Genomic DNA, 23,559 nt, shown 5'->3' with positions numbered 1-23,559 from the left:
GGGGCGAGCGGGCGGCACCGCGCGGAGTAGGGCGAGTCTGGCCACTAGGAGCGCGAGCCCGGCCAGCCCGGCAGGGATCGGGCGCCCCGCGGGACCATGCAGAGGTCGCCCCTGGAAAAGGCCAGCGTCATCTCCAAACTTTTCTTCAGGTGAGGGAGGGGTGGCTCGCCCAGTGGAGGGAGGACACGTGCCCAGACCGGCGTGGGGGCGTGTGCCCGGGCTGGGTTTGGGGGGGAGAGGGATCACTTTTGGGGGTGGGGGGTGGGGGGAGGGTGAAGAGAAGATGCGCTAGCGCACCATCGTTATGAAAAGGTGATTCCCGTGGAATGAACTAGAAAGCACGAAGGAAGGGATGCACGGATGACCCAAACATTGCTGGGCTAGAGAGCACCGGGAGGGTGGGCTCCTGGTAACCCACAGTCAGGCTTCAAGATCCAAATGGGCTCTTGTGCAACGATTCTGTTTGATTTTCTAGAAACTACACATTATGAAGTTGTCCATAGCACATTTTTCACTTTGGCCCACGGCTTTGCAAACTTGTCCCTACCCTGCAAGGGTATCTTCCTCGACACACTGGCGGGTAGGAGGCGCGCAGACAGCGTTGGTTGCTTGCATTTTTCTTAATTTCTTTGGGGTGGCGGCAGCGGCGGCATGGACTTTCGGTAAAGTTTTTGGTTGTTGGGATACCCAGTCAATCTCATGGCACTGTTGGCCACAATTCCTTATTCTTCCTGTTAAGAGTGAAGGCACATCCTTTGAAATAGTTTTCCTTTTCGAAAAAGCCACTTCGGTGAACTAGTCATTTTAACAGGGAGTCAGAAGGATCCGATGTTGAGCCACGAGGATAGATACTGAAGATCTATCCAGCTCACATTTAACAAATGGTACTTTCATCCAACTTTTCATGTCAAGAGCTATCAAAGCTTGCAAACTTCCATTAGTGAGACTTAAAAATAGAATTCAGTCTTAAGCAAAGCATAATTCGATGTAGCATTTCAAGTCTGAAGTGTTCTTTGAAGACTGAATCCCCTTGGATCCTTTCAGTACACTGTATCAATGAATAGCTACAGCTCTCTCATGGGATATAGCCTGACTCATACTTCTCCTGTGAATCAGCATACTTAAGTACCAGAAAAGACAAATACATTGTCAGAACGCACATAGCTTTGTGTGTGGGGAGGGCGATCGGCTTTCACTTTTTTCTCATGCCCTGGTCTCTGCCAGTGCAGTGAAGCCTGGGAGGCAGGTACTAAAAGAGAGGCCACTTGGCCTTGAATGAGAGCACCACCCTGTGGATGGGAGAGAAGGACTTTATTCTTTGGAATCACTGTGTGTGTGGTTACTCCATCAATAAAAGGGGCTTGTCTAGCGAGCTATTGTTCTACCACTTCACCAAATCACTGTTGCCCTCGTAGCGAAGTGGTTAGGTGCTGGGTTGGCTGCTAACACAGAGGTCGGTAGTTGGAAGCCACCAGCAGCAGGAGAAAGATGAGAAAGTTGTCTTCCATAAAGATTGTAGCCTTGGAAACCCTGTGGGAGAGAGCTCCTCTGTCCTACAGGTTCAGTATGCATCAAAATTGACCAGATGGCAGCTGGTTAATCAGAATGCAGATGAGTGCAAATCATAGAGTCTTTAGTAGAACATTTTGAGAACTCTAAATGCTGATCTGTGTAGAAATAGTTTTCAAAGAATGAACTTACATGGGTGCTTGTAAATTTGAAGTACAAAGAAACACTGAAGTACATGCTTGTTGATCTATCGAAGTAAGTTTCCCCTCCCTTTATGTCATCGCATAGATCAAAAATGCCTTCTGCTTGATTGGGAAATAAATATATTTCAATGGTGACTTAAATTTGTTAAGAGCATACTCATCCACGTTCTCCAAACTATTTCATAACAAGTTGCTCTAAGAATAGGTGTGTGCTTTCAAAAAAGTTAAGTTCACACTATAAATAGGAACTGAAGATCGTCTAAAGTCCTGGTGATTATAAACTTCCTTCTGGGTAAGCCCATATGGCTTTGTTCCCATAAGTGGCAGGAAGCTTTGAGTTCACACTGCTTTGATTCGTAATTCCAGAACTACTGCTTAGTAGCTGTGTGACGTGAGGCAAGCTGTTTAACCTCTCTGAGTCTCTGTGACTTGACCTCTAAGGCTTGGTGTCTCATACGACCCATGTCCTAGGGGTTAATCAGCTGGGAATGTGCTTATTATAGTTCTAGCCCAGTAAATGTTAACCTATTCTTCTTATTTACTCTATCTTAAAATTCTTCACAATACACCCCTTTTGTATATCTTGATTCATCTTTGGTGAATTCAGTTTTGTGATTATCAGTCTATATATGAAATTAACAGGCCTAGGTGAGAACGTAGGAGACCTAGTGTGGTAGTAAGTTATTTGGTCAGGCTGCTAAGCACAAGAGCAGCAGTTTAAAGTCACCAGCCGCTTGTTAGGAGAAAGAGAAGGCTTTCTACTCCCATAGAGAGTTCTAATTTCGGAAACCCATAGGGACCATTCTATTCTGTCCTGTAGGGTCAATCTGAGTAGGAATTGACTTCATGGCAGTGAACGGATTTCGGATGAGAATTTAAAGAGCCCTAGAGCCCCAGGTGGGAGAGTGGTTACCGGATGAGCTGCTCAGCCCAAATTTTGCAGTTTGAGACCACCAGTCCCTCCTCGGGACAAAGACGAGGCTTTCTACTCCTGCAAAGAGTTATTGGCATCTCAGTAGCCTGCAGAGACAGTTCTTGCCTCTCATAAGGGCCTCAATGAGTCTGAATCTACTCAGCGACAGGGAATTTGGTTTTGGTTTTGGTAGCACTGTAAAGAGACCTGCTGTCGTGGGTTATGTGTTAGGCTGGTAATTGCAAGGTCTATAGTTTGAAACCACCAGTTGCTCCACAGAAGAAAGATGAGGCTTTCTATTCCCGTGAAGAGTTACCATTTTGGAAACCCACAGGGCTCTCTGTGGTTGTTTTGAGTGAGAATCTGTTTCCCGGCAGTGCATGGGGAGTGTTTGGTGACACGGTGGGTTAGGCACTGGACTGCTTACCACAAGGTTGATGGTTGAAACCCACCAGTATAGGGTTGCTATGAGTCAGATTCAACTCAATGGCAATAGTTATGTGAGAATTTAATTTGGGCAAGATCTCCTCTCACATGACCTTACCAGCTATAGCGGAAAGAAATCATATGGTCTCATGGATGCTGTTGAATGACTTAGTAGTAAACTTTCTGAACATGAAAGGAGTAAGTTTGTTGTGCTTTGGGCTGACATTAATTATCTTTCCCATTGTCTACATTTTGTTACTGGAAAAGGAGTACAGGAATACAGTTTAGGGGGAAAAAACCAACAACAAAGCATTTTCTTAATCTTGCATGGAATTTATGCTAAGCGTAGAGTTTGAATGACTCTGAATTGTCCTAATGCTAATACATGAGTCTTCTTTTAAAAATAAATATAACCTAAAAGAATGTCACTATAATTATCTTAAGCAGTTTATGAATACCATGGAAAACAAGTGTGTTTGGTTGAAGATATTATGAAAGCAATATTTATGTAACAGGAAGGTGTTTTTTACAATAGAGGAGATGCATTTGCATAGGATTTATGACTCATATCCCATTGGGATGCATTTACATATGTGTACCAACAGCTCAGTAACCCTGGTGGCACAGTGGGTAAGTGCTTGGGTTGTATTTGAGCCATTCCCTGGGAGAAGGATGAGGCAGTTTTAGGGCCAATGAAGAAAGAATGTTAAGACCCAAGGTGGAAATGCAGAACAGAATGGCATATTCTAAGTCTCAGGACACGCTTATCTAGGATACTTTTGTAACTATCTAACACTGTGTACTGAGCGATTTAAGGATGAATATACTAGAAGGTATACGACAGAATGGGTGCAGTAGTTCAATATAGCTGCCAATAAAAATTAAAAATGATGTTAATGCAAATATCATCCCTTTGATTAAGGTGCTTTGAGTCTCGGTTTTGTTTTTCTAATTTCTTTAAAAAATGGTTTGGTAATTTCTTTTCAGAAATGCAGGATTGCATTGTTTAATGTCTATTCGGGCAATATCCAGCTGCATATACAGCCATGGTCCCATAGTGTTTAATCTTTTTGTTTGTTTGTTTTTTAAGAGACAACAGCTTTCCTTTTTCTGATGATTTCTCTCTAATAGTTTTAAAGGCCCCAACCCCCGAGTCTTGCAGCGCTGACCCACGATGAGATACAGGCAGGTGAGGCAGGGGACATAGCTCTGTGCACAGGCTTCCAAGCTTTGTCCAGTGGGCAGGTGGACAGTAGTAGCAGGAGCTGCAGGGTGTGGTCTCCTCTTGACGCTCAGGTGGGTGGAAGGGCAGGTGGCGCTGGGTGCTCTCCTTTGCCACCCTACTGCCTTCCTCTCACGAAGCTTTTCATGTCCTCCGTGGCCGCCAACACTTCTTCCTCCGACTTCCACCAGCAGCTCCAGCAGTAGCAGCAAGCGTGGCAACAAGGAAGACTGGGAGTGGGCTTCCATGATGGTGTTTACACGGCCACCACATCACGACCACCCTGTTTCACAGGACAGATCACGGGTGCTAACGGTATACCGGCGTATGCTAGCTTCACTACGTAATGTTGTTATTGGGTGCCGTTGAGCTGCTCCCAATGCACAGTGATCCGAGAGGCCAAAGAGAGCTGTCCCACAGAGTGTAACCCTCATAGGAGCAGATGGGCTGGGCTTTTCTTTCATAGAACCATGGGTTGGGTTCAAACCGTTGACTTTTTGGTTGGCAGCCAAGTCCTGACTATTGTGCCAGTGGGACTCCTTCATTGTTTTATAGTCATTGTTTTATAGACATCATTCTCTTTAGATTAAAAAAATTATATTGCCCAGCCTGCTCATTTGGACTTGCTTATAACTGACTTTTGATTAGATCGTAAAATCAAATCCATTCCGAAAACATAGAGTTTCTTTCCTCCTTTGTTCATGATACACTTTCATAGTCAAGTGCTGCCCACGTTCATGTATTTCATTCCAACGAGCACACTGCCAGCTCGAAAGACCGAGGGAAACAAGAGTGTTTTGAGGATAAGTGCGCTGAGCAGTGGAAGCATAATTATAGCACATACCCAGTGAAAAACATCCATCAAGATGATTATTTTGATGAGAACCACATTTGTTTGGATACACAAATTGTGGCATATTGTAAAAAAGAAAATAATCATCTTCTGTATTTTATATTTACCCTTAACTTACATCTGTGCCATGCATGGGGAAGTCTAAAATTGGGGTGGCAACAATGTTTTCTTTTTGCAGTTTGTTGATGGTGTTCATAAAAATGTTGCTAAGGGAGCCTTCATGGCCTCTCAAACAAAAGTCCCTCTGGTCCTGCATTTCAGGAAACCCAAACTTGTCACTCAGACAAGGGGGAGGCTAGCTAAATCCAAAGAAATGATGTATAATCTAGATGGCCCATGTATGGCCCTGCAGTGAGAGGCATCCTTGTCCAGGGTGCCTGAATTCCTTGAGAGCCTTCATGGCTGTCAGTCCCTGGGCACATGCCACCCAGTGAGGTCAGCCCAGAGTGTCACACCCCTCTGGTGGCTTTGTCTCCTGGAGCAGAGGCCCTCAGAGTTTGTGAACACTGGCACATGTTGACTCTACACCACATTCCCAGTCTTCCTCCCTAGCCACCATGCTTTGGTTGGTCGTGCTCTGTGTGATAGAACTTAAAACTGTCAATCCAGGATACGTGTTCATTGTGATTTTTTAACTCTCTAAACTAAATTCTACAACTACATCTTTTATATCATATGACTGTCTGTCTGTCTGTCTGTCTGGGTGTGTATCAGAGGGCTTCAATAAGTTCCTGGAAAAGTGGAGTGAAAAAAATAATGGGAATGTCTCCATGAACTTTCAAAGCCCCCTTATATATATTTAAATTTCTTTCTACTAATTTGGCCAGTTTTTAAGTTCCTTCAAGGTTTTGAAATGTATTCCAATCATTTTTATATTCTAGATCAAAGTATTCTCCACTTGACACTCTAGGAATATTCTTATGCTCTTATAAAGCACAGCATATGGTATAGCTTTAATATTCAGTTCCTTGCTAAGAAGAAGAGTGGACTATGTTTTCCTTTAACTGTTTCATCAATATTTTATGCTTGATGTGGCAATCAAAATATCCCTCAGATCCTACGGATACCCCAGGGAATCACAGTTTTCCACTGTATGCCACATGGAAGGAAATGGGACTTAGAGTGGCAATATTCAAGGCACAAATTCTGAAACTTGTTTTAAAAAGTCCTTGGGTGAACATCACTATGAAATGGATTATGATGGTAAGTATCATTTCACAAGAACCTGTAATTTCCATGCGTTTGAGCTGCAATTTAAGCATGGGATTGCAACACCGGCCGGGGAAGGTGTTAACCAAGGAGCATGGAGATGTTTGTCAAAACTTCAAAAACACCTCTGACTCAGCAATCTTAATTCCACTGGTTCCTGACGTCTCTGCCTAGAAAATTCCCCTGGAGCCCGATTCCCAAATGCAGTGAAGTCAGAAGGGGAAACAGGCTGCAATAGGGGCCTGGGTGTGTGAGGATCCTGGCAGGAAAGCTGGGAAAGCTGAACCTGTGTAGGGTGGCAAGCTGTAAGAGAAGGAAAACTCAAGTGAGCAAAGACCAAACTCACGGGCAGGGAAGGACTCCAACTCATAGTGACCGGGGCAGAACTGCCCTTATGGGTTTCTGAGACTGTAACTCTTTGTCCCAGAGTGCCTGGTGGTTTTGAACTGCTGGCCTTGTGCTTAGCAGCCCAATGCATAACCACTATGCCACTGGGGCTCTTCAAGTATTTCCCACTAAAACGAGTGATAGAAAAGTGGTAAGACCACACCCTATCAATGTCAGAAAACATGCGGGACCTGGAAATAGGCACTGCTGTTGAGTTTCCTACTCTCACAGTTTTCTCTGTATCACAGATCAAAACAATACTGACTATTCATTGACCTCCCCCCACCCCCAACCCCACAGCACCCAAGAATCAAGGAGGCTATTTCCCAGGTGGTGGTTTCCCTGTGAAATAGCATCATGAAGCTCCTTCACAATGGAGCTTTATATAAGCCAACTGTGCGTTTCTTCCAGGAAGAATACAGTACATAGTCAGTTTAATATTATCAGGTTGTTTGATAGGAGATGGACCTCATTCCTTCAGTGCTCTGAAAGATCTGGTGTTCACAGCTGTACCTAAGCCGCAGGGCTTGTCAAGTGTACCATTCTCTGTGCAGCTCCATTAGCTTATCAAGTTCGATGGCTATTTCAGACTGTAAAGGCCTGGGGGTCAGGGGCCCTTTCTGGCTTGTTTAGTACAATATTCAGACCACTTCAAGACTCCTCTGTTTGACGGATTATTAAGTATTGCTTTATGATAATGATTGGGTAGCAGTCCACCCTGGAGAGCCATGGGTGTTATAGATGGATGACGTTCAGCAGTTCAACCATGCAGCATTGTTCTATGAAGGAGTCAAAGCAATCAGGACTGGGGGCAGATTTTTAATACTTGGATCCATTATCCCATCCACCTTCTGTTGTATCTTCTTATGATGGCCTGAGCCTTTGTGGGTCATTCTGCTTGCTGCCTTTGGCCACAGTGGAAAGAAATGATTTGAGGTATTTTGCCAAGTCCATAAGGTTAGGGTTCTCAGTCCTGACACCTGGGCATTATTTTGATGGAGCCCAGGGTTTTTCCTACAGGTGGTTTCCAGGAGCTGGGATAGAGTGGGTATTCTACTGCAGGTCATGATCTGGGGCAGCTTGGAGGATGCTCTCATTCACTCCCCACCGGCTGTATCCAATGGAGAACATGAATGGTGGATGTGGACATGAAAGGAATAGTTTCTGCCTTTAATGGAGTGAATCCTCTGAAACAGAGTCTCCAGGCCTAAGGATAGGCCTTCTAAAAGCACTCACCAGGTTCACCTGCATAGGTTTACGAGCAGCCAAGGAAGGCTTCCTGGGGGAAATGACTCTTGTGCTGACACCTTAAGGAAGTTATCTAGTAGGGGTTATCCAGAAAAAGAGGGTGTGGGCGGATTTGGAAAGTTTTACACATGAGGCAGGTTATGTGTAGACTGGTAGCAAGAGTAAACACAGCACCTTCAAAGCATTAAGAGAAGTTTCCTGTAATTATAGCATTCAAAGTGTGACAGCATTTTATAGGACACAGGCGTGAAAACCCTAGTAGGAACCAGATCAGTATGTTTGTTTGGGCATTATCAGTGGTGCAAAGAGAGTAAGTCACTGGTGCATGAGTAACTTCTGTTCAGAGGCTGTTACAATTTTACAAAAGAAGTGATGAATTGAAAGAGGGTCAGTGAGGGTGGACCAAAAGAGATGGCTTTGAAAAACACACAGGGGTAAAATTAATAGGGTTTTGGTATTTGATTAGATGTAGCTGGTAAAGAAGAGAGAAGAATCAAGGATAATATTTAGACTTGCTGACTTGGGTACCAAGGGGTTTGGTGGTGCCACTTGGTGAGTGAGGAAATTCAACTGGAGAAGAAAACTTGAGAGAGGAGTGGAGGGTTTTGTAGAATCTCTTGTGCCCCGTCCAGTCACTTCCACCTCAGAGCAACTCTGTATGACAGATGAGAATGGCCGCATGGGGTGTCCTAGGTTGAAATCATTATAGGAGCAGGTCGCGGGGCCACTTATCTCTGTGAAGCTACCAGGGGGGGTGGCACTACCAACCTTTGGGTTAACACCAAACATTTTAACCCTTCTGGCACTGAGGCTCCTTATGTACACCCTCAACTTCTCTGTAACCCAAGAAAGACAAGGATGCATGTGATGCAAGGCCTCTAAGATGGTGAATTGAAAATCTTTAAAGTGATATAAGAGCTAGTCTTAGGTAAGAGATGTTGAGCTCTTAGGTGACAACCGGACTTATAAATGTTTCCCGCATACACTCTCAGTCATATCCAGAGTGGCTATATCTGCAGTATCCTATGTTTGACCTCCATGTGGCACAGTATGACCTGAGAGGGTATCAGGAACGGACAGCTGTACTCTAGGCACACCACTACTTAAATTCCACTTAGAAATTCTACTGAGAACCCACCTACTTCTCAACTCTCACCAAACCCCTCCTCCAAACAAAATAACCCCAGAACACAACCCAAATGAAAGATTGCCTCCATCAATTGCTATCTAAAGCTTTCCTCACCTACTGTAATGTCACTCCTTTCAGCAGCGGTTTTCACATCCTGGGCCACCACACAGCTGAGAATTCACAAAGGGGATGCAGTGCAATACTTGAACTTCAGGCTTTAGCTGTAAAAAATAGGCAGAGTTGCTGTTAGTCAGTCGCCTGCATCTTAGATAGTGTGATGGGAATGACTTTCTTCTTTCCTGCTGAGAAAATGGCACAGTGGCCATCTTTGACCCTCTCTGCTACACTCAGAGAGGGAGAATCCAGCTCCTTATAATCCCAAGGTCAAAGTATCTGAAGTGTTCGAAGCAGGCCTCCACCTTCCCACCTTCTTGTATTCTATTCTGACACCATTCATTCTTCCCACAACACATAATTTTCTGTTGGGCGCGACATTTCATTGCAGTGGCCATACAGGATTCACAGACAATACGCTTGAGAAAGGGGGTGATTAGGGAAGTTAATAGGTTCCCACCACCTCAAATCAGAAAACAGTAAGGATATAATAACTGGTCTGCACCAACACCTCTCCTCAGCCCAGTATCTCTGGTTCTCAGCTTCTCAGCCACATGGTTCCTTGGCCTCGGTCTCTATGGGCCAGGAAACCAGCCCCCTACTTTGCCTCACAGTCCCACAGTCTCGGTGCTGTTCCTCTGTTCTGCCCCTTGGTCTCTTTGCCTCTGCCTCTGGTGTCAGCCTGGCTCCATTGTGCTATCCTATGGTCCCCATGTGTGGTAGTCACCTAATCTCGTGTCAGTTTAAGGATTAAGAGTATAGGGGTGGAATCTGGGCTGTCAATCTGGAGATAGCCAAGGGGTGGAATCTGGGCTGTCAATCTGGAGATAGCCAAGGGGTGGAATCTGGGCTGTCAATCTGGAGATAGCCAATGAGACTTCTGTGTGGTCATGGCCTTTTCCTGAGAATTCTGGGAAATCTGGTACTTCCTCCTTGGAGGCAGAAGACACTTCAGTCTCTCTCTGCCACTCCCTGGGAGACTTTGCAGAAGACAAGCCACATGGACGCAACCAGATCTTGGAAGCCGGAAAAGCCACAGAGAGACCCCTGCCAGCACTGAGATGCTTACAACGCCACTGGACCCAAAGACTTTCCACCCACTGGCTTGTGATCATCCTGCATTTGTCTTCATTCAATGTGTTTCGTGAGTCTGAAGAGGACTTTATGGATTGGCATCGAACATATGGGCTAATATCAAACTTATGGCCTTGGACTGGACTGGAATGGCTTTGATGGAGGTGTGGTTTTGTCTTTCAGCAGATTATATTCCCAAGAAAACAAAGGGTGATGACTTGGTTCACACTATCCAGTAAGGTGGAGACGCAATATGTCCCACCTTAAGCCCATCCATTAGCATAGCAGAAACTTTCCCAAATGGGATTGTAACCACAGGCGTAGAGACTAGAATTATAATGATCACATAGGGATTATGGTTCACTCCCTTGCTCACTCACTCACTCACTCACTCATTCACTAACATCAAGATAATTCTGACTCGACCGACCCTCTAGGGCAGAGTAGAGCTGCCCCTTGGGTTTCAGAGACTGTAAACCTTTATGGGAATGGAACGCCTCCTCTTTCTCCTGTGGTTTCAAACTACTGTCCTTGCATGTATCCAATGGTGACATCAGGGTTCCTTGATTTTGTCTATGGTGATTGAATAAAGAAGAACACACCCACAACCACAAAATTGTGTGTGTTATTACTTTTTTTCCTCCTGAAAGGTTGTGTAACATTGTTTAAGTGAAAACTTTGAGCACTGTAAAACATAGACCTCTGTCTGGGGACAGCATCACTTCCCATGGTGCAGCTCACCTACTAAATGCCACACCTCTCTCCATAGCCTCGTTGAAGACCGAGAACTTCAGAGAGGGAGGGAATAAGTTGTTCCTGTGTACCAGGAAGACCAAGATGTTGAAATGGAGTGTAACAGGCAGAGTTCTAGAGGTCCTGATTACATTCCTGGAAGGGCCTGATCTTGGAGCCCAGCACTGGTTATGGGAGTGACAGGAACTAGGAATAACTAGGGCAATAAGACAGGAACAACAATGCAAGGTCATTGCCTTTCTACCAAAATTCATTGCTAGGCATTACAGCAGAGGTTAGAATGCATTTTTCTTTGTAAAAGGCTAGGTCCTAAATATCTTCTGCTTTGTAGCCTACATGGTCTCTGTCATGTGGGGAAACAGCTATAGGCAAAATGGAGCCAAAGGATATGGCAGTGGGCCCACAGAACCTGATTATGGACATGGACATTTAAAGTTCAGTTGAATGGCACAGGTCACAAAATCTGATTTTACCTTTGAGTTTTTAAAACATGAAATATGTAAGTTACTCTTAGCTCAGACAGTACCAAAAAAATATGGTGGCCTGATTGGGTCAGGAGCTGTAGTCTGGCGAGTTCTACTTTCTTGAGACAGTGAGCTGGTTCTTCTCCTGAGAGAAGGTCTTGGCAAGAGAACAAGTGATATGAATGGGAAATCGGAGAACAGAAAGACTAGTGGAATACCTCCACATTCCCAAACTCCAAGCTCACCATCACTGAGCCGATTTGCACCCATGTCGCCCTGGGGGACATTGCAAAACCATCCCTGTGAGCTTTCAAGGCTGTAGCTCTTCACCAAAGCAGAAAGCCTCATCCTTTTCTCATGAAGCAGCAATTGGATTCAAACTGCTGATCTCATGGTTAGCAGCCTAATTTATCTACTACATCATTGTGGCTCCAAGTGCTTTAAAATTCTGCCTAGACCAGCACCCTAGGGTTCCTCTGTGAGTTGGCTTTATGATCCCCAGTTTTCCTATATCTGAAAGGATAAGGCGAAATTATTTACATGGAAAAATGATGTTCAATACACCTGACAGGATAATTACTTAGGATTTAAGAAAATAGGCAGACCTTATTTAAGTGAAGGTTTATAGTGTGATTATATAACTGGCCGCCCAGACAGGATGGTTTGCTGGGATCTCCAGGATAAAAACATTCTGTCTTGGACATTCTTGTCTGAACCAGGGGTGAGGGAGACAAATGCAGAGCCATCTGGTGTCAGACATTTAATTGAGGCTTCACAGACTTGTGCTAATGCCTCCACTCTGAGATGTGCTTTCCTCACCATTGCTTACATTGGATATATTCATAGACAGAATTTTGAAATATCTATATGAATGATTTATTATGTACTCACAATATAGAATAGTGCTTCATAAAGCCTCTGTGAAGGAACTGAGTTTTTAAAAATCATTTTATTGGGGGCTCGTACAACTCTTATCCCATTATGTCAAGCACATTTGTTGCTCTCATCATTCTTAAAACATTTGCTTTCTACTTGAGCCCTTGACATCAGCTCCTCGAAGGAACTGATTTTTAAAGGAATTTCTAGCCCATTACAAATCTATACCTCGGATAAAAAGAAGGAAAACCTTAATCACTAACTAGCATGCAGCTTACATCACATGCCACTCTTGTAACTTGATCCACAGCTCCCCTGGTCAGTACCTTGTTCACAAAGACAAGTCCTCTGGCTTATGATCATGGGTGACACAGCATCGTGCATGTGCTATAAACATTTCTCAACACCAACTCCCAGTTTCAGTAGTTAATTTGTGGTTGACCGGCGCTCGTCTAAGGACCCACACTATCAGTTGACCCAGCCACTTAGTAATCATATGTAGATTTTACAGAGTTCTCATTTTAGCAGAGAACTCTGCCTAATTTTTGATAACTAGCATCTAGTTCACTTAAATGCTCAACTAGTAACAGAACCAGTTGTTGGCCAATTCTGACTCATGGAGACCCATCTTTGTCAGAGTAGTGCTAAAATCCACAGGGACTTCAGTGACTCATCTCTCAGAAGTAGATCACCAGGCCTTTCTTCATAGGTGCCTGTGTGTGGCGTGGGTGAACCTTTACAAAGGACATTCGTTTCCCATTCAATAATGTCAGCACTGCCACTCCGGAGTCGTCGTTCTCATTTGCCCAGTTTTTCTGTCCCTTTCTTACTTCCAAATTTCACTTTGGGGTAAAAACTGCTCTTTCGGTATCGAGTAGTTGAATGTTCTGAGGAGGGTGTTATTCATGGGTGTTAATGTATGTTTTATGGGCCTGCCTATTATTTGGCTGTAAGGTCGTCTCCCAGAGTGGGGTCAGCTTTACATTAGAAGACTGTTGAAGGGCCACAGTCTTGGGGGTTCCACCAGTCTCTGTCAGATCAGAAAGTATGGACATGTTTCTGAGTTTCAGTTTTGGTCTGTCGTTCTTCTGCTTTCAGTCTTCCAGAGGCTGTAGGGCATGTGATTCATTAAAGCCTCTGGAATAGTTATTTCATTGAGTCTTTAGTTTTCTGTATTCTTTGCTCAGGACTGCAAGAGACCAATCATTGTATCACAGGTGGTCGTTCAAGACCTTGGAGGCTGCTCACCAAAGTCAAATGTAGAACATTATTTGTATGGGCTGTTTTTAGGTGCCATTGGGTAGGTTTCAACCCGTAGCAACCTGGTGTACAGCACAATGAAACAATGCCATTACAGTTGTTCTTATGCTTGAGCCAATTGATGCAGCTACTGGGTCAATCCATCTTTTTGAAGGTCTTCCTCTATTTTGCTCTGCTACTTCACCCAGGATGATGCCCCTTCCCAGGCTTGGGTCTCTCCTGACAACATGACCAAAGCATGTCACGTGAAGTCTCACCATTCTTCCCGTGAAGGAACAGTCTGCTGTACTTCTTCCGAGACAGATTTATTGCTTATTTTGGCAGTCCATCTTACTTTCAATATTTTTCTTCAGCCTCATAATTCAACTGTTTCGATCCATCTTTGGTTTCCCTTATTCAATGTCCAACTTTCACATGCATATGAGGATACTGGGAATACCATGGCCCGAGTCAGGCACACTTGAGCCCTCAAAGGAACATCTTTGCTGTTGAACACTTTCAAGAGGTCTTGTGCAGCAAATTTACCAAATGCAGTGTGCCTTTTGATCGCTTGACTACTGCGTCCATGAACATCGATTGTGGATACAAGCAAGACAAAATCCTTGACAACTTCAATCTTTTCTCCATTTGCATGATGTTACCTATTGGTTGAGAGGATTTCAGTTTTCTGTACATGGATTATGTTATACCAATTGACCTAGATGTCCCTAAGACTGAACTCCCTAACCCTCAAGCCTAGTCACTTATTCCTGTAGGGTATTTGGTTATCAAGAAATGTTCTGGATGGTTCTCCCTGTCTGTTTTGCTACACAAATGGCTATATATGTAGCAGATGCAAGTATGTTTGTAGAAAGATCCACTAATACAGCGGTTCTCAACCTGTGGGTCGAGACCCCTTTGGGGGTCGAACAACCCTTTCACATGGGTTGCCCAATTCATAACAGTAGCAAAATCACAGTTATGAAGTAGCAATGAAAATAATTTTATGGTTGGGGGTCACCACAACATGAGAAACTGTATGAAAGGGTTGCGGCATTAGGAAGGTTGAAAACCATTGCACTAATAGATCTAAATGTGTGTGTGGTTATACTTCCATATACCATCCCACATGTGTGTCGTTTACATGATCTACTTATGTATCCACTTATAAATTGCTGTCATTTATTATTGTTGTTGCAAGATTGTGTATGCATTGATCATGGTTGACTTGTACTTGTGGGACTCTCAGTGTCTTTCTTTCCTGGTCCCAAGTTGTGCTGACTGCCTCATTTTGCATATTGTCTTTTCCTTCACCAAAGTAAACGCAAGTCTCCCATCTAGTTAAATGATTTTTCCTCTGTCCCTTCCTTTTTCTGGTAATCAAAGAATGTTTCTTTCTGAAAACCTTTTCTTGGCTAGTTACAATAAGGGTCTTGTGCAATATTTGTCTTTTTGTGACCAACTTAATTCACTCAACATGTCTTCCAGGCTTATATCTGTTGTGAAATGTTTTGTGTAGTCTTTGTTATTCTTCACTGCTGCATAGTATTTCACTGTATGAATGCAATACCCTTGGTTTATCCATTCAACCATTGATGGTCAGTTATTTCTTTCATTTAGATATTGTGAATAACATTTCAATGAACATAAGTATGCATACATATATTCATGCCATGCCTCATTTCTTTAGAACAGATACCACATTATTTCGTGTTGTAGTTTATTAATTTAATTAATTAAATATTATAGCAGTTGCTGTAGGATTGGCCCTGACTCATGCAAATCCATGTATACTAGAGTAGAAATGTGGTTTTCAATAGATGAATTCTAGGACATAGATCCAGGCCTTTCTCCTGATGAGATGCTTGTGGACTTGACCCTCCAATTTTTCAGTTAGTAGACGAGCAACACGCAGGACTCATGTGTGTGTGTATGTGAGGGGCCTTCAAAAAGTTGGTTGAAAAATGGAATTAAAAGATAATGGAGGCTTACACACACATATAAGGGGGTACCCCCTAAAAAACAGAATTCTTTTTCAGAGCCTATGTATTTAAAATTTTTTTACAAAACAACCTTGTCACCTTCAAAGTACTCTCCATGACAGTTCATATATATGTCAAATCTGCAATTCAATTCTTGGAAACATTTTTCAAACCCATTTGTTTGGATGGCTGACAGCAACCTCCCTCATTTTTTCTTCACCTCTTCTACATCGTCAAATTGCTGTCCTTTCCTGTCTCTCTTCATTCACAGAAGTTGCATGGAGCCAGGTCAGGTGAATAAGGTGCATAGGGCAAGAGAGGCCTGCTGTTTTTTGCCAAAAACTGGTGCACTGAGACGGCTGCATGAGCAGGTGCATTGTTGTGGTGGCAAAACCAGTCCCTGTCTGCCACAAAGCAGGCTTGTTTTGTCTCACACTTTTCGGAACCTCTAAATAGAAAGCTTGATAAATGGCTTGAGCTGGTGGCATGAACTCCAAATGCACTATCTCCCTCACATCAAAAAAACAAATGATCATCTTGATAGTTGATTTCCCTTGAGCAGCTTTTTTTGCACGAGGCGATGATGGCATCTTCCACTGGCTTGATGTTTGTTTTGGGGGCTTGTAACAAGAGCACCATGTTTTATCACCAGTAATGACCTTGGGGGGGAAAGTCTTGGCTGTTCTGGAGCTGTTCTTTCGAAGCATGGCATGTTTCCACTTGATGCTCTTTTTGCTGGTCATTCAGAACCTGAGACACAAATTTCACAGTGACCCTTCTCATTCCCAAATCTTCTGTTGAAATTCACTGAACAGAGCTCCAAGATAGTCCACATAACTTTTCCATTTCTTCAGTGGTCTGACGTTGGTCTTCACGTACAAGTGCAGGAATTTTGTCAACATTTTCATTGATTCCGGAAGATGATGGATGTCCAGAATGAGGTTTGTCATCAATTGACATTTTACCTTTTTTGAAATGAGAAAACTACTTGTACACTTGGGTTTTTCCCCATAGTTCTGTCCTTAAAAGCTGTGTTTAACATCACAACAGTTTCTGTGGTATTTTTCCTGAGCAGGAAACAAATTTTTCTGCTGCATGCTGTTCTCTTAAATCAACCATCACAAAAAAATGAGGTTCCAGGGAAACTGCTTTTATGAAAAAATTCACTGTGACCAGAGAGAACCTTCCCAGGTGAAGTCACTGCGTGCACTAACTCAGAAGGAGTTGCTTGTTGCTTACTTAGCAGGAAAAATGGGTACTACAAAAGCTGCATTCCACCCAGCACAATTCTGGTTTTTTTTTGTCCCACGGCTTATATGTTCACTTTTCAAATAGTGTTATTTATGATGTTCACGTTTAAAACTATACATTTCATAAAATTAAGAAAATGCTAAACACAAAATGATGTGAAATTATATATTTTTCTAATTCTGTTCTAGTTTTGAGGGTGGTAGGTGCTGACAGACTTGCCATCCAGTTCTTCAGTTTGAAGCTTGACACTTATCTTTTAGCAGTATCTTCCAATTTTCAGTTGCAATGTTTCACAGAACTATAACATATAAAAAAGTGATATTGACAATAATACTTTAGTAAATATAAAGATATAGTTAACCTCTACTCCAAACAAGGGTTCAAGCTCACTGCTATGAGTCAATACTGATTCATAGCAAACCTACAGGACAGGACCCTACAAAACTGCCCCTATAGGTTTCTGAGAATGTAAATCTTTATAGGCGTAGAAATCCTCATCTTTCTCTCATAGGGTGGCTGGTAGTTTTGAAGTGCTGCACTTACAGTGGTTACATAACATGTATGTCCTGTTTTCTTATCTTACATTCTTATATTTTTCATAATATCATGTTTCTGAAATGGATATTTCAATCAATCCCTGTAACAATTGAGGTAAAAGAAATGACAGTAACATAGGGATTTAGCAATAAATAAAGTGATTAGATTTCTGTGGTTTTCATCAAATTATTTGCATGAGATTGACAGTATAACTTGAACTCTGTTTCTTTCTTGATATTTCTTTTTTAATACAGTTTTATTGATATAAAATTCACATATGATACACTGCCACCGTTAAGTCGCTTTTATACATCATCACAATCAGTTCTAGTGCTCCCTACCTCCTCCGCAGTCATTATTTGCTCCCCAATTCTCCTCCTTCCCTTCATCCCAATAAACCATTGCATCAGTTATTGTCTCTATACAGCCAATCGAACCTTAACAGAGTGTGCCCTACTTGGGGTGGGACAGACAATAGGGGCTGATTGCCTTTGATGGCAGACAACCTTCAGGAAGATAGCCTTCAACAGTATAGTGAGCATGTGTTTGCAAACAGTCCTTAAATTTGGCATTATTATGGGGGGACATTGAGGGGAATGACTTTTACATAGGAGAATGTGAGTGGGACGCATCTCCAACTTGTAAATGTGCAGGTGTCCTCCCACGGGGTCCTGGTATCCCAGAGTCCTTAATGCATTAGCATTGAGAGTTTGTCCGCATACAGTCTCTTCCCCGTTCTGTTTCCTGCACTCCTTCTACAGATTTTGTGTTTACAATTTAAGCTCTTGATATTTTTCCCTTCGTTATATTTGGATTTTGTTTTTGTCATCTTTGGAACACACAGGCTGGTGTGCTTCTTCCACGTGGGCTTAGTTGGCACATCACTTAGACTGCTGCTTGTTAGAATAAAAGCCTTGAAGACTCTAGACACTATTCCAACTGATGGCCTGGCACCATCTGCTGTTTTCATCATGCTTTGCTGGAACACTTATATCTTCAGAGATCTCTTCATGGAGACGAGTATCGAGCAGGGCCATGTTATAAGAACTAACTGTTCTTGGATTGGGCTTGAGTACATCTGCTTGTTTTCCTTGACATTTCTTGATAAAAATTACTCTGAGATCAAGCTTTGACAGCTTTTAAACCATTAATGTTTAGTCTTAAGTTTGTCTGACATCCAAAGCACTGTAATTAGAGATAGTGGAAGTTGGATTACACTTCATTAAAATGTCTCTACCCATTTGCCCATCTCAGCATTTTAATTTGCTCAGAAATTATTCCACCTGTACTACAGGTGAAAGAAATAGGAGCACCTTCTGACATGGTAACACTATTCGTAGCTATGAAGAGCCGAGAGCGATTGAGAAGAATCTTTTTTGAGTTGAATGTGAAGAAGGCCTGGTGTGCTGTGGGATAGACACTGGGCTGCTAACCACAAAGTCAGTGGTTCAAACCCACCCATTCCTCATTGGGAGAAAAGATTTTAAAGATCTCGAAAACCCTATTACAGGTCACTCTGAGTCAGCAGTGACTCACAGGGTGGCAGTAGATTTGATTGATTTGTTTGCTTTTTGGTTTGTTGATGAAGGCTTAAAGTGTTTCTTAGGATACGGAAGAGAAAAATGGTAGGTAATGGTGTGCATGAATCTATGAAACTGTTCAGTTTTTCAAGAGGTGTATATTTAACACAGTATTTTTTTTTTGGCAAAAAATATGCTTAAAGCAAGAAATGGGTATTACAAGCAACACTGCCATGGAGTTGAATAAGCCAGATGATGCATTATAAACCATGATAATATTGTGTGTAGCTTGTTATCATCCCCTGATGTTTTCATTGCACAATTCTCTGCTTCACTGTGATGAGACCTCATGCGCAGCAGGTATGCTGGAGATGAGCTGGGTCCATGTGTGCTGGAGGGACATGCTCACTTAGTGCAGACACAGCTGATGACAGGTGAAAATGTGTTTACATATCTGCAAAGAGATGTTGGTGGACATAATGGACACTCAATGAATTAGGCTGCTTCCAAGATAATGTCAAAATGGATCCAGTGTGCTAAAGTTTACATAGAACACATTTGAGAGTGTGTGATGTTTTTAATTCTGAATTGTGGAATTAAGAAGTGGTATTTAAATGACTGGCATCTCAACTCAAAGCTTGGTAGATTCCCAAGTATCTCTCAGACTCTAGGGTTTGGGGGCCCACAGTCTGAAAACCACTGAATTGATTTTCCATTCCATTTCCATATTGGTTGTCCCTGACCCGCCTTTGAGTCATTTCACACCATTGTGCACCTTAGAAAGTGACCTTGCATTTCACTTCACTTGAGCTCGCACTGTGAGTGTCGAGCTAGGGTTCGAGCTAGGCCCTAGTGGTGGGCCATGTTTGAACAAATGCTCAGCCGCTAACGGAAAGGTTGGTGAGTGGAACTTATCCAGTCTGGCAGCAAAGATTCCAGCTCAGCAAATGAACTTACAGACCACGGGGCAGTTCTGCTTCATCAGCTCGGACCACTATGGGGTGAAACGGACTTCTTGGCCTCACTCAGCAAGTAGCATCTGTGGTGAAAGAAGCATGTCTCCGGAATTAGGCAGACCTGACCTGGAACCCTCTGGCTGTGGTTTATTAACAACGTGATCTTGGATAGTTTACTTAACCTCTTTGAACTTCTTTTACCTTGATCTGTAGAATGGGTTATGCTTGTGTGGGTAAATTGACCCAGTATTATATCAGGCATTTTTTAGATGGTACTAGACTCAGTCGTCATTGTCCCTGGCATGATTAGTAGTGTTAAGTGTGTGTGTGTGTTTAAATCACTGCCCCCAGGCCATACCGAATCTCTCTCTCCTTCGAACTCAGCCCTTCTCCCTAGTGAACTAGACTGTGGATCTTCTGAGTGAGGGGGCTCACGCTTTCACACGCACCTGGGCCCACTTGCACAGGTGCAGCCTCCGCTTCACCACTGGCTTTCATGCCCCCACTTTTACACTTCTCTCCATGCTCAGAGTCGTGCCTGTGCTTTCTCCCTTCTTCTGGGTGCGTTGTCCTACCGTGGGATTCCCATGAACATGGGCAAACAACCGTCTTCAGGAGCAGCAGGAGACAGGAACGCAGTTTGAGAATTGCGGAGTATAATGCCAGTAGGATGTTAGAATAATTTATGAAACTTCTCCAAGGCGTGGTGTGCGCCTCACGTACAATAGTACATAGAAAACGTCGTGGCAAGGCCGAGGTCATCGTGAACTGACCTGATTTGGGATTTATAATGGAGAGTGGAAGTCAAAGTGACCTTCTGTGCTTGAGAAGGCTGAAGAATGGGAATGGCATTTCATTTTTGAACTTTGTGCTTTGTCTGCAGTTTGACCAGAATCAAGGCCAGTCATTAGGGAGCATGTTTGGTAGTGAAAGGCGGTTGTATACGAAAACATTTTGTTGCGGGGAAGTTTAAGGATTATCAGCTTTGAATAATGACTCAGAAAGAGAGCAGCATGTTTTCATAGAAAGGTTCCCTGAACAAGTATGGGCACACTTGCACTGTACTTAATGTAAATGCCTCCCTTGCCCTTTTTAATACAGCAGACCAGACAAATGGCTGAGCATCAGCTCTTTTGCAATTAGATCAGTGTTCTCCTATGTGCTATATACATACACTGTTGGTGAAATTAATTAGTACATTCATTCATTCATTTAGTTTTGACTCTGTCCCACTTAGCAAGATAATGGAACTGCCAAGATTAATATCACACCCACCTTGCCCTTAAGGAGTTACTTTCAGGAGGTATAAAATCAACTGAAAAAAATACAACGTGGTCACATGAGTTTACTAAATGTCTTCTGACTGACAGCCATGTGCTGTGCTCAGGGGAGTGGCTGAGGATACAGCTGGAGCTAGAACAGCGGTTCTCAACCTGTGGGTCTTGACCCCTTTGGGGGGTCAAACGACCCTTTCACAGGGGTTGACTGATTCATAACAGTACAAAATTACAGTTGTGAAGTAGTAACAAAAATAATTTTATGGTTGGGGGGGGGGTCACCACAACATGTGGAACTGTATCAAAGGGTCGCGACATTAGGAAAGTTGAGAACCACTGAGCTAGAAGGTGCCTCCCTCAAGGGGCTTACAGGTTAGCTGTTGGGCACATGGGCAGTGTGGATATTTCTTAAGCAAAGGAGGTGTAGAGAGCCCATGAGAGGTGAGTTAAGCCTAGAGGGGAGAAACTCACCCACACATAGTTTATATGAAATGATTTCCATATATTTTGGATTTCTTAGAAATAGAGGTCAAGTTTTGTTTCAAAGCAGTTATTAATTATTTTTCCCAGTTTGACTTGGCACTTTGTTGGTACCGATAAAACCCACAGAGTGCTGTCTGTGCCCAGTGACGGGAGTGGGAGAATCTGCTGAAAAATGAAGAGCCACCTTCTTCTTCAGGGTTTCCTCCAGAGGGAGCCCCTGCTGAGTTCTAAAGGGGGGGCGGGGGCATCTGGCCTGATGTTTCTGATGAAGTTCATTTTCCTCCAGCCTGCATAGAAGCAAAGGGGTCCATGGCATTTTTGTGGTCACGGTCATTCTTAAAAGCCAAGAGAGGCTGTTTCAGGCAAACTATCGTGATGTGTGTTGTACGGCTTGTGTTTTTAATGACCTAACTGTGAAGGCCACCATTTTGAACTCTTATATTGCTTATTTGAATCAGTTAGTGAGTCAGTCATCCATAATCACTCATTCTGGCATGTTTTGCTGTGGGGGTGGTGGTGAAGGAAGTAGCTGAGAATATAGTTGCTATTTTTCACTTAACTATACATTGTTTATACTTAAGGAAAAAAGGGGATTGGAAGTAGGGCTCTTGCAGTTGAATCTGATTGCCTTAGTGAACCTTGAACCTTGAAGCAACCGCTGACTTCATGCCTGGCCTCTGCCATGTTCCTTTTCTCTGAGTTCACAGTGGGGATGGGTGAGGGTGAAATGATTGCTACTCTCTTATTTTCCAAGAATTGTACTAATCCGTGTCCTGCTCAGTAACATGAAGACTCAAAAAAGAAAGGAAGGAAGGATGGAAGCAAAAAGTCACAATGGCATTGCTCCATGAATTTAGGTATCAGATATGAAACTTAATTCCTGAGTCAAATCCAATGTGTCTATACACTCTTCAACCCCCACCCCACCCCCACACACACATAAAAATGGGGGTAAATAAAGAAGATGCTAAATTTCCTTTTAAATGCTATCATTTGCCATTTGCTTTCAAGAGGTTGATATAAAAGCAGTGGAAGGTCAAAAGGAGTAGAAATGCCACCAGTAACCAATACAGGTAAATTCCCCATGTCATTTGCAGATGGGAAATCAGCTGCAGCTGGGAAGTCTGGGCCCAGTGTCATGAGGCTCTTGGAATTCTGGTGAGGGATTACTGTGAGTAGCACTATTGGGGCAGCTGTAACAGGGAGAAATGCTGAAGTAAATTAGGCTGAAAAGAGGACTAAGACAAATGAGGACTATTCTAGAACCCGGCTGATCATGTATCTGGTTAGATGATTCCAGACAGAAATCCAAAGACCAATGTGATTCCAGCTGAGCAGAGACAGCCATCCGTTTTGCCTTCCTGATGTGCATGTTTCTGAGTTGTTCTTGGAGCTTAGTCCCTCACCATCTTGATCTTGATCATCTTGATCAGAAAACAGGATTGAGGTGGTCTGCAGTCTCCATGTGACTATCCCAGCAAGCTAGCGCATGAACCAAGTGAATGAATATCCTCCAGCAAAACTTGTTAGACTACATTTTAAAAATTCATTAATTTGAAGAAAAGTATCTTTTAGAGAGTAGCTGGCAAGCGAATCTCAAAGAGCATTTAGTAAAGCAATTGTGTGTGTGTGTGTGTGTGTGTGTGTGTGTGTGTAGCGCATGTATGTGAGTGCATACATAGTGAGGAGTCCTTAAGTCACTTGGATGTTGAAAGCCATTGCTTGTACCAAACAGATACCCGACTCCACAGAGCTTTCCAGATAATTTTTGCCGCCCCAGAGGGGAGTACCAGCCCCACACCATGGGAAAGACCTTAGTAGAGAAAAAGTTGTTTTGCTTTCAGATGTGGAGTTATTTCTAGGGTGGCAACCACGGCTTCCAAAGGTGGGCCGATCTCTGTAGAAGACAGTCCATTGGAGAGTGTCTGCTTTGG

At 43.1% G+C, this 23,559-nt stretch overlaps 1 protein-coding gene across 1 annotated transcript in view; it reads left to right on the top strand.

Annotated features, from left to right (window-relative positions):
* The first annotated feature begins 83 nt into the window (after window positions 1–83).
* The window catches only part of CFTR (CF transmembrane conductance regulator), a 180,504-nt gene continuing 157,028 nt past the window's right edge, over window positions 84–23,559 (top strand). Inside the window, exon 1 of the mRNA XM_045288937.1 lies at window positions 84–149. Within this exon, the coding sequence (XP_045144872.1) occupies window positions 97–149 (53 nt within the window). The 5' untranslated portion in view covers window positions 84–96. The remainder of the gene's footprint in view (window positions 150–23,559) is intronic.

The sequence above is a fragment of the Echinops telfairi genome, unplaced genomic scaffold (genome assembly GCF_000313985.2).
Source record: "Echinops telfairi isolate 266 unplaced genomic scaffold, ASM31398v2 ScPeMD7_23;HRSCAF=83, whole genome shotgun sequence".
NCBI lineage: Eukaryota > Metazoa > Chordata > Mammalia > Afrosoricida > Tenrecidae > Echinops > Echinops telfairi.
This window is presented reverse-complemented; position numbering and strand designations above follow the sequence as displayed.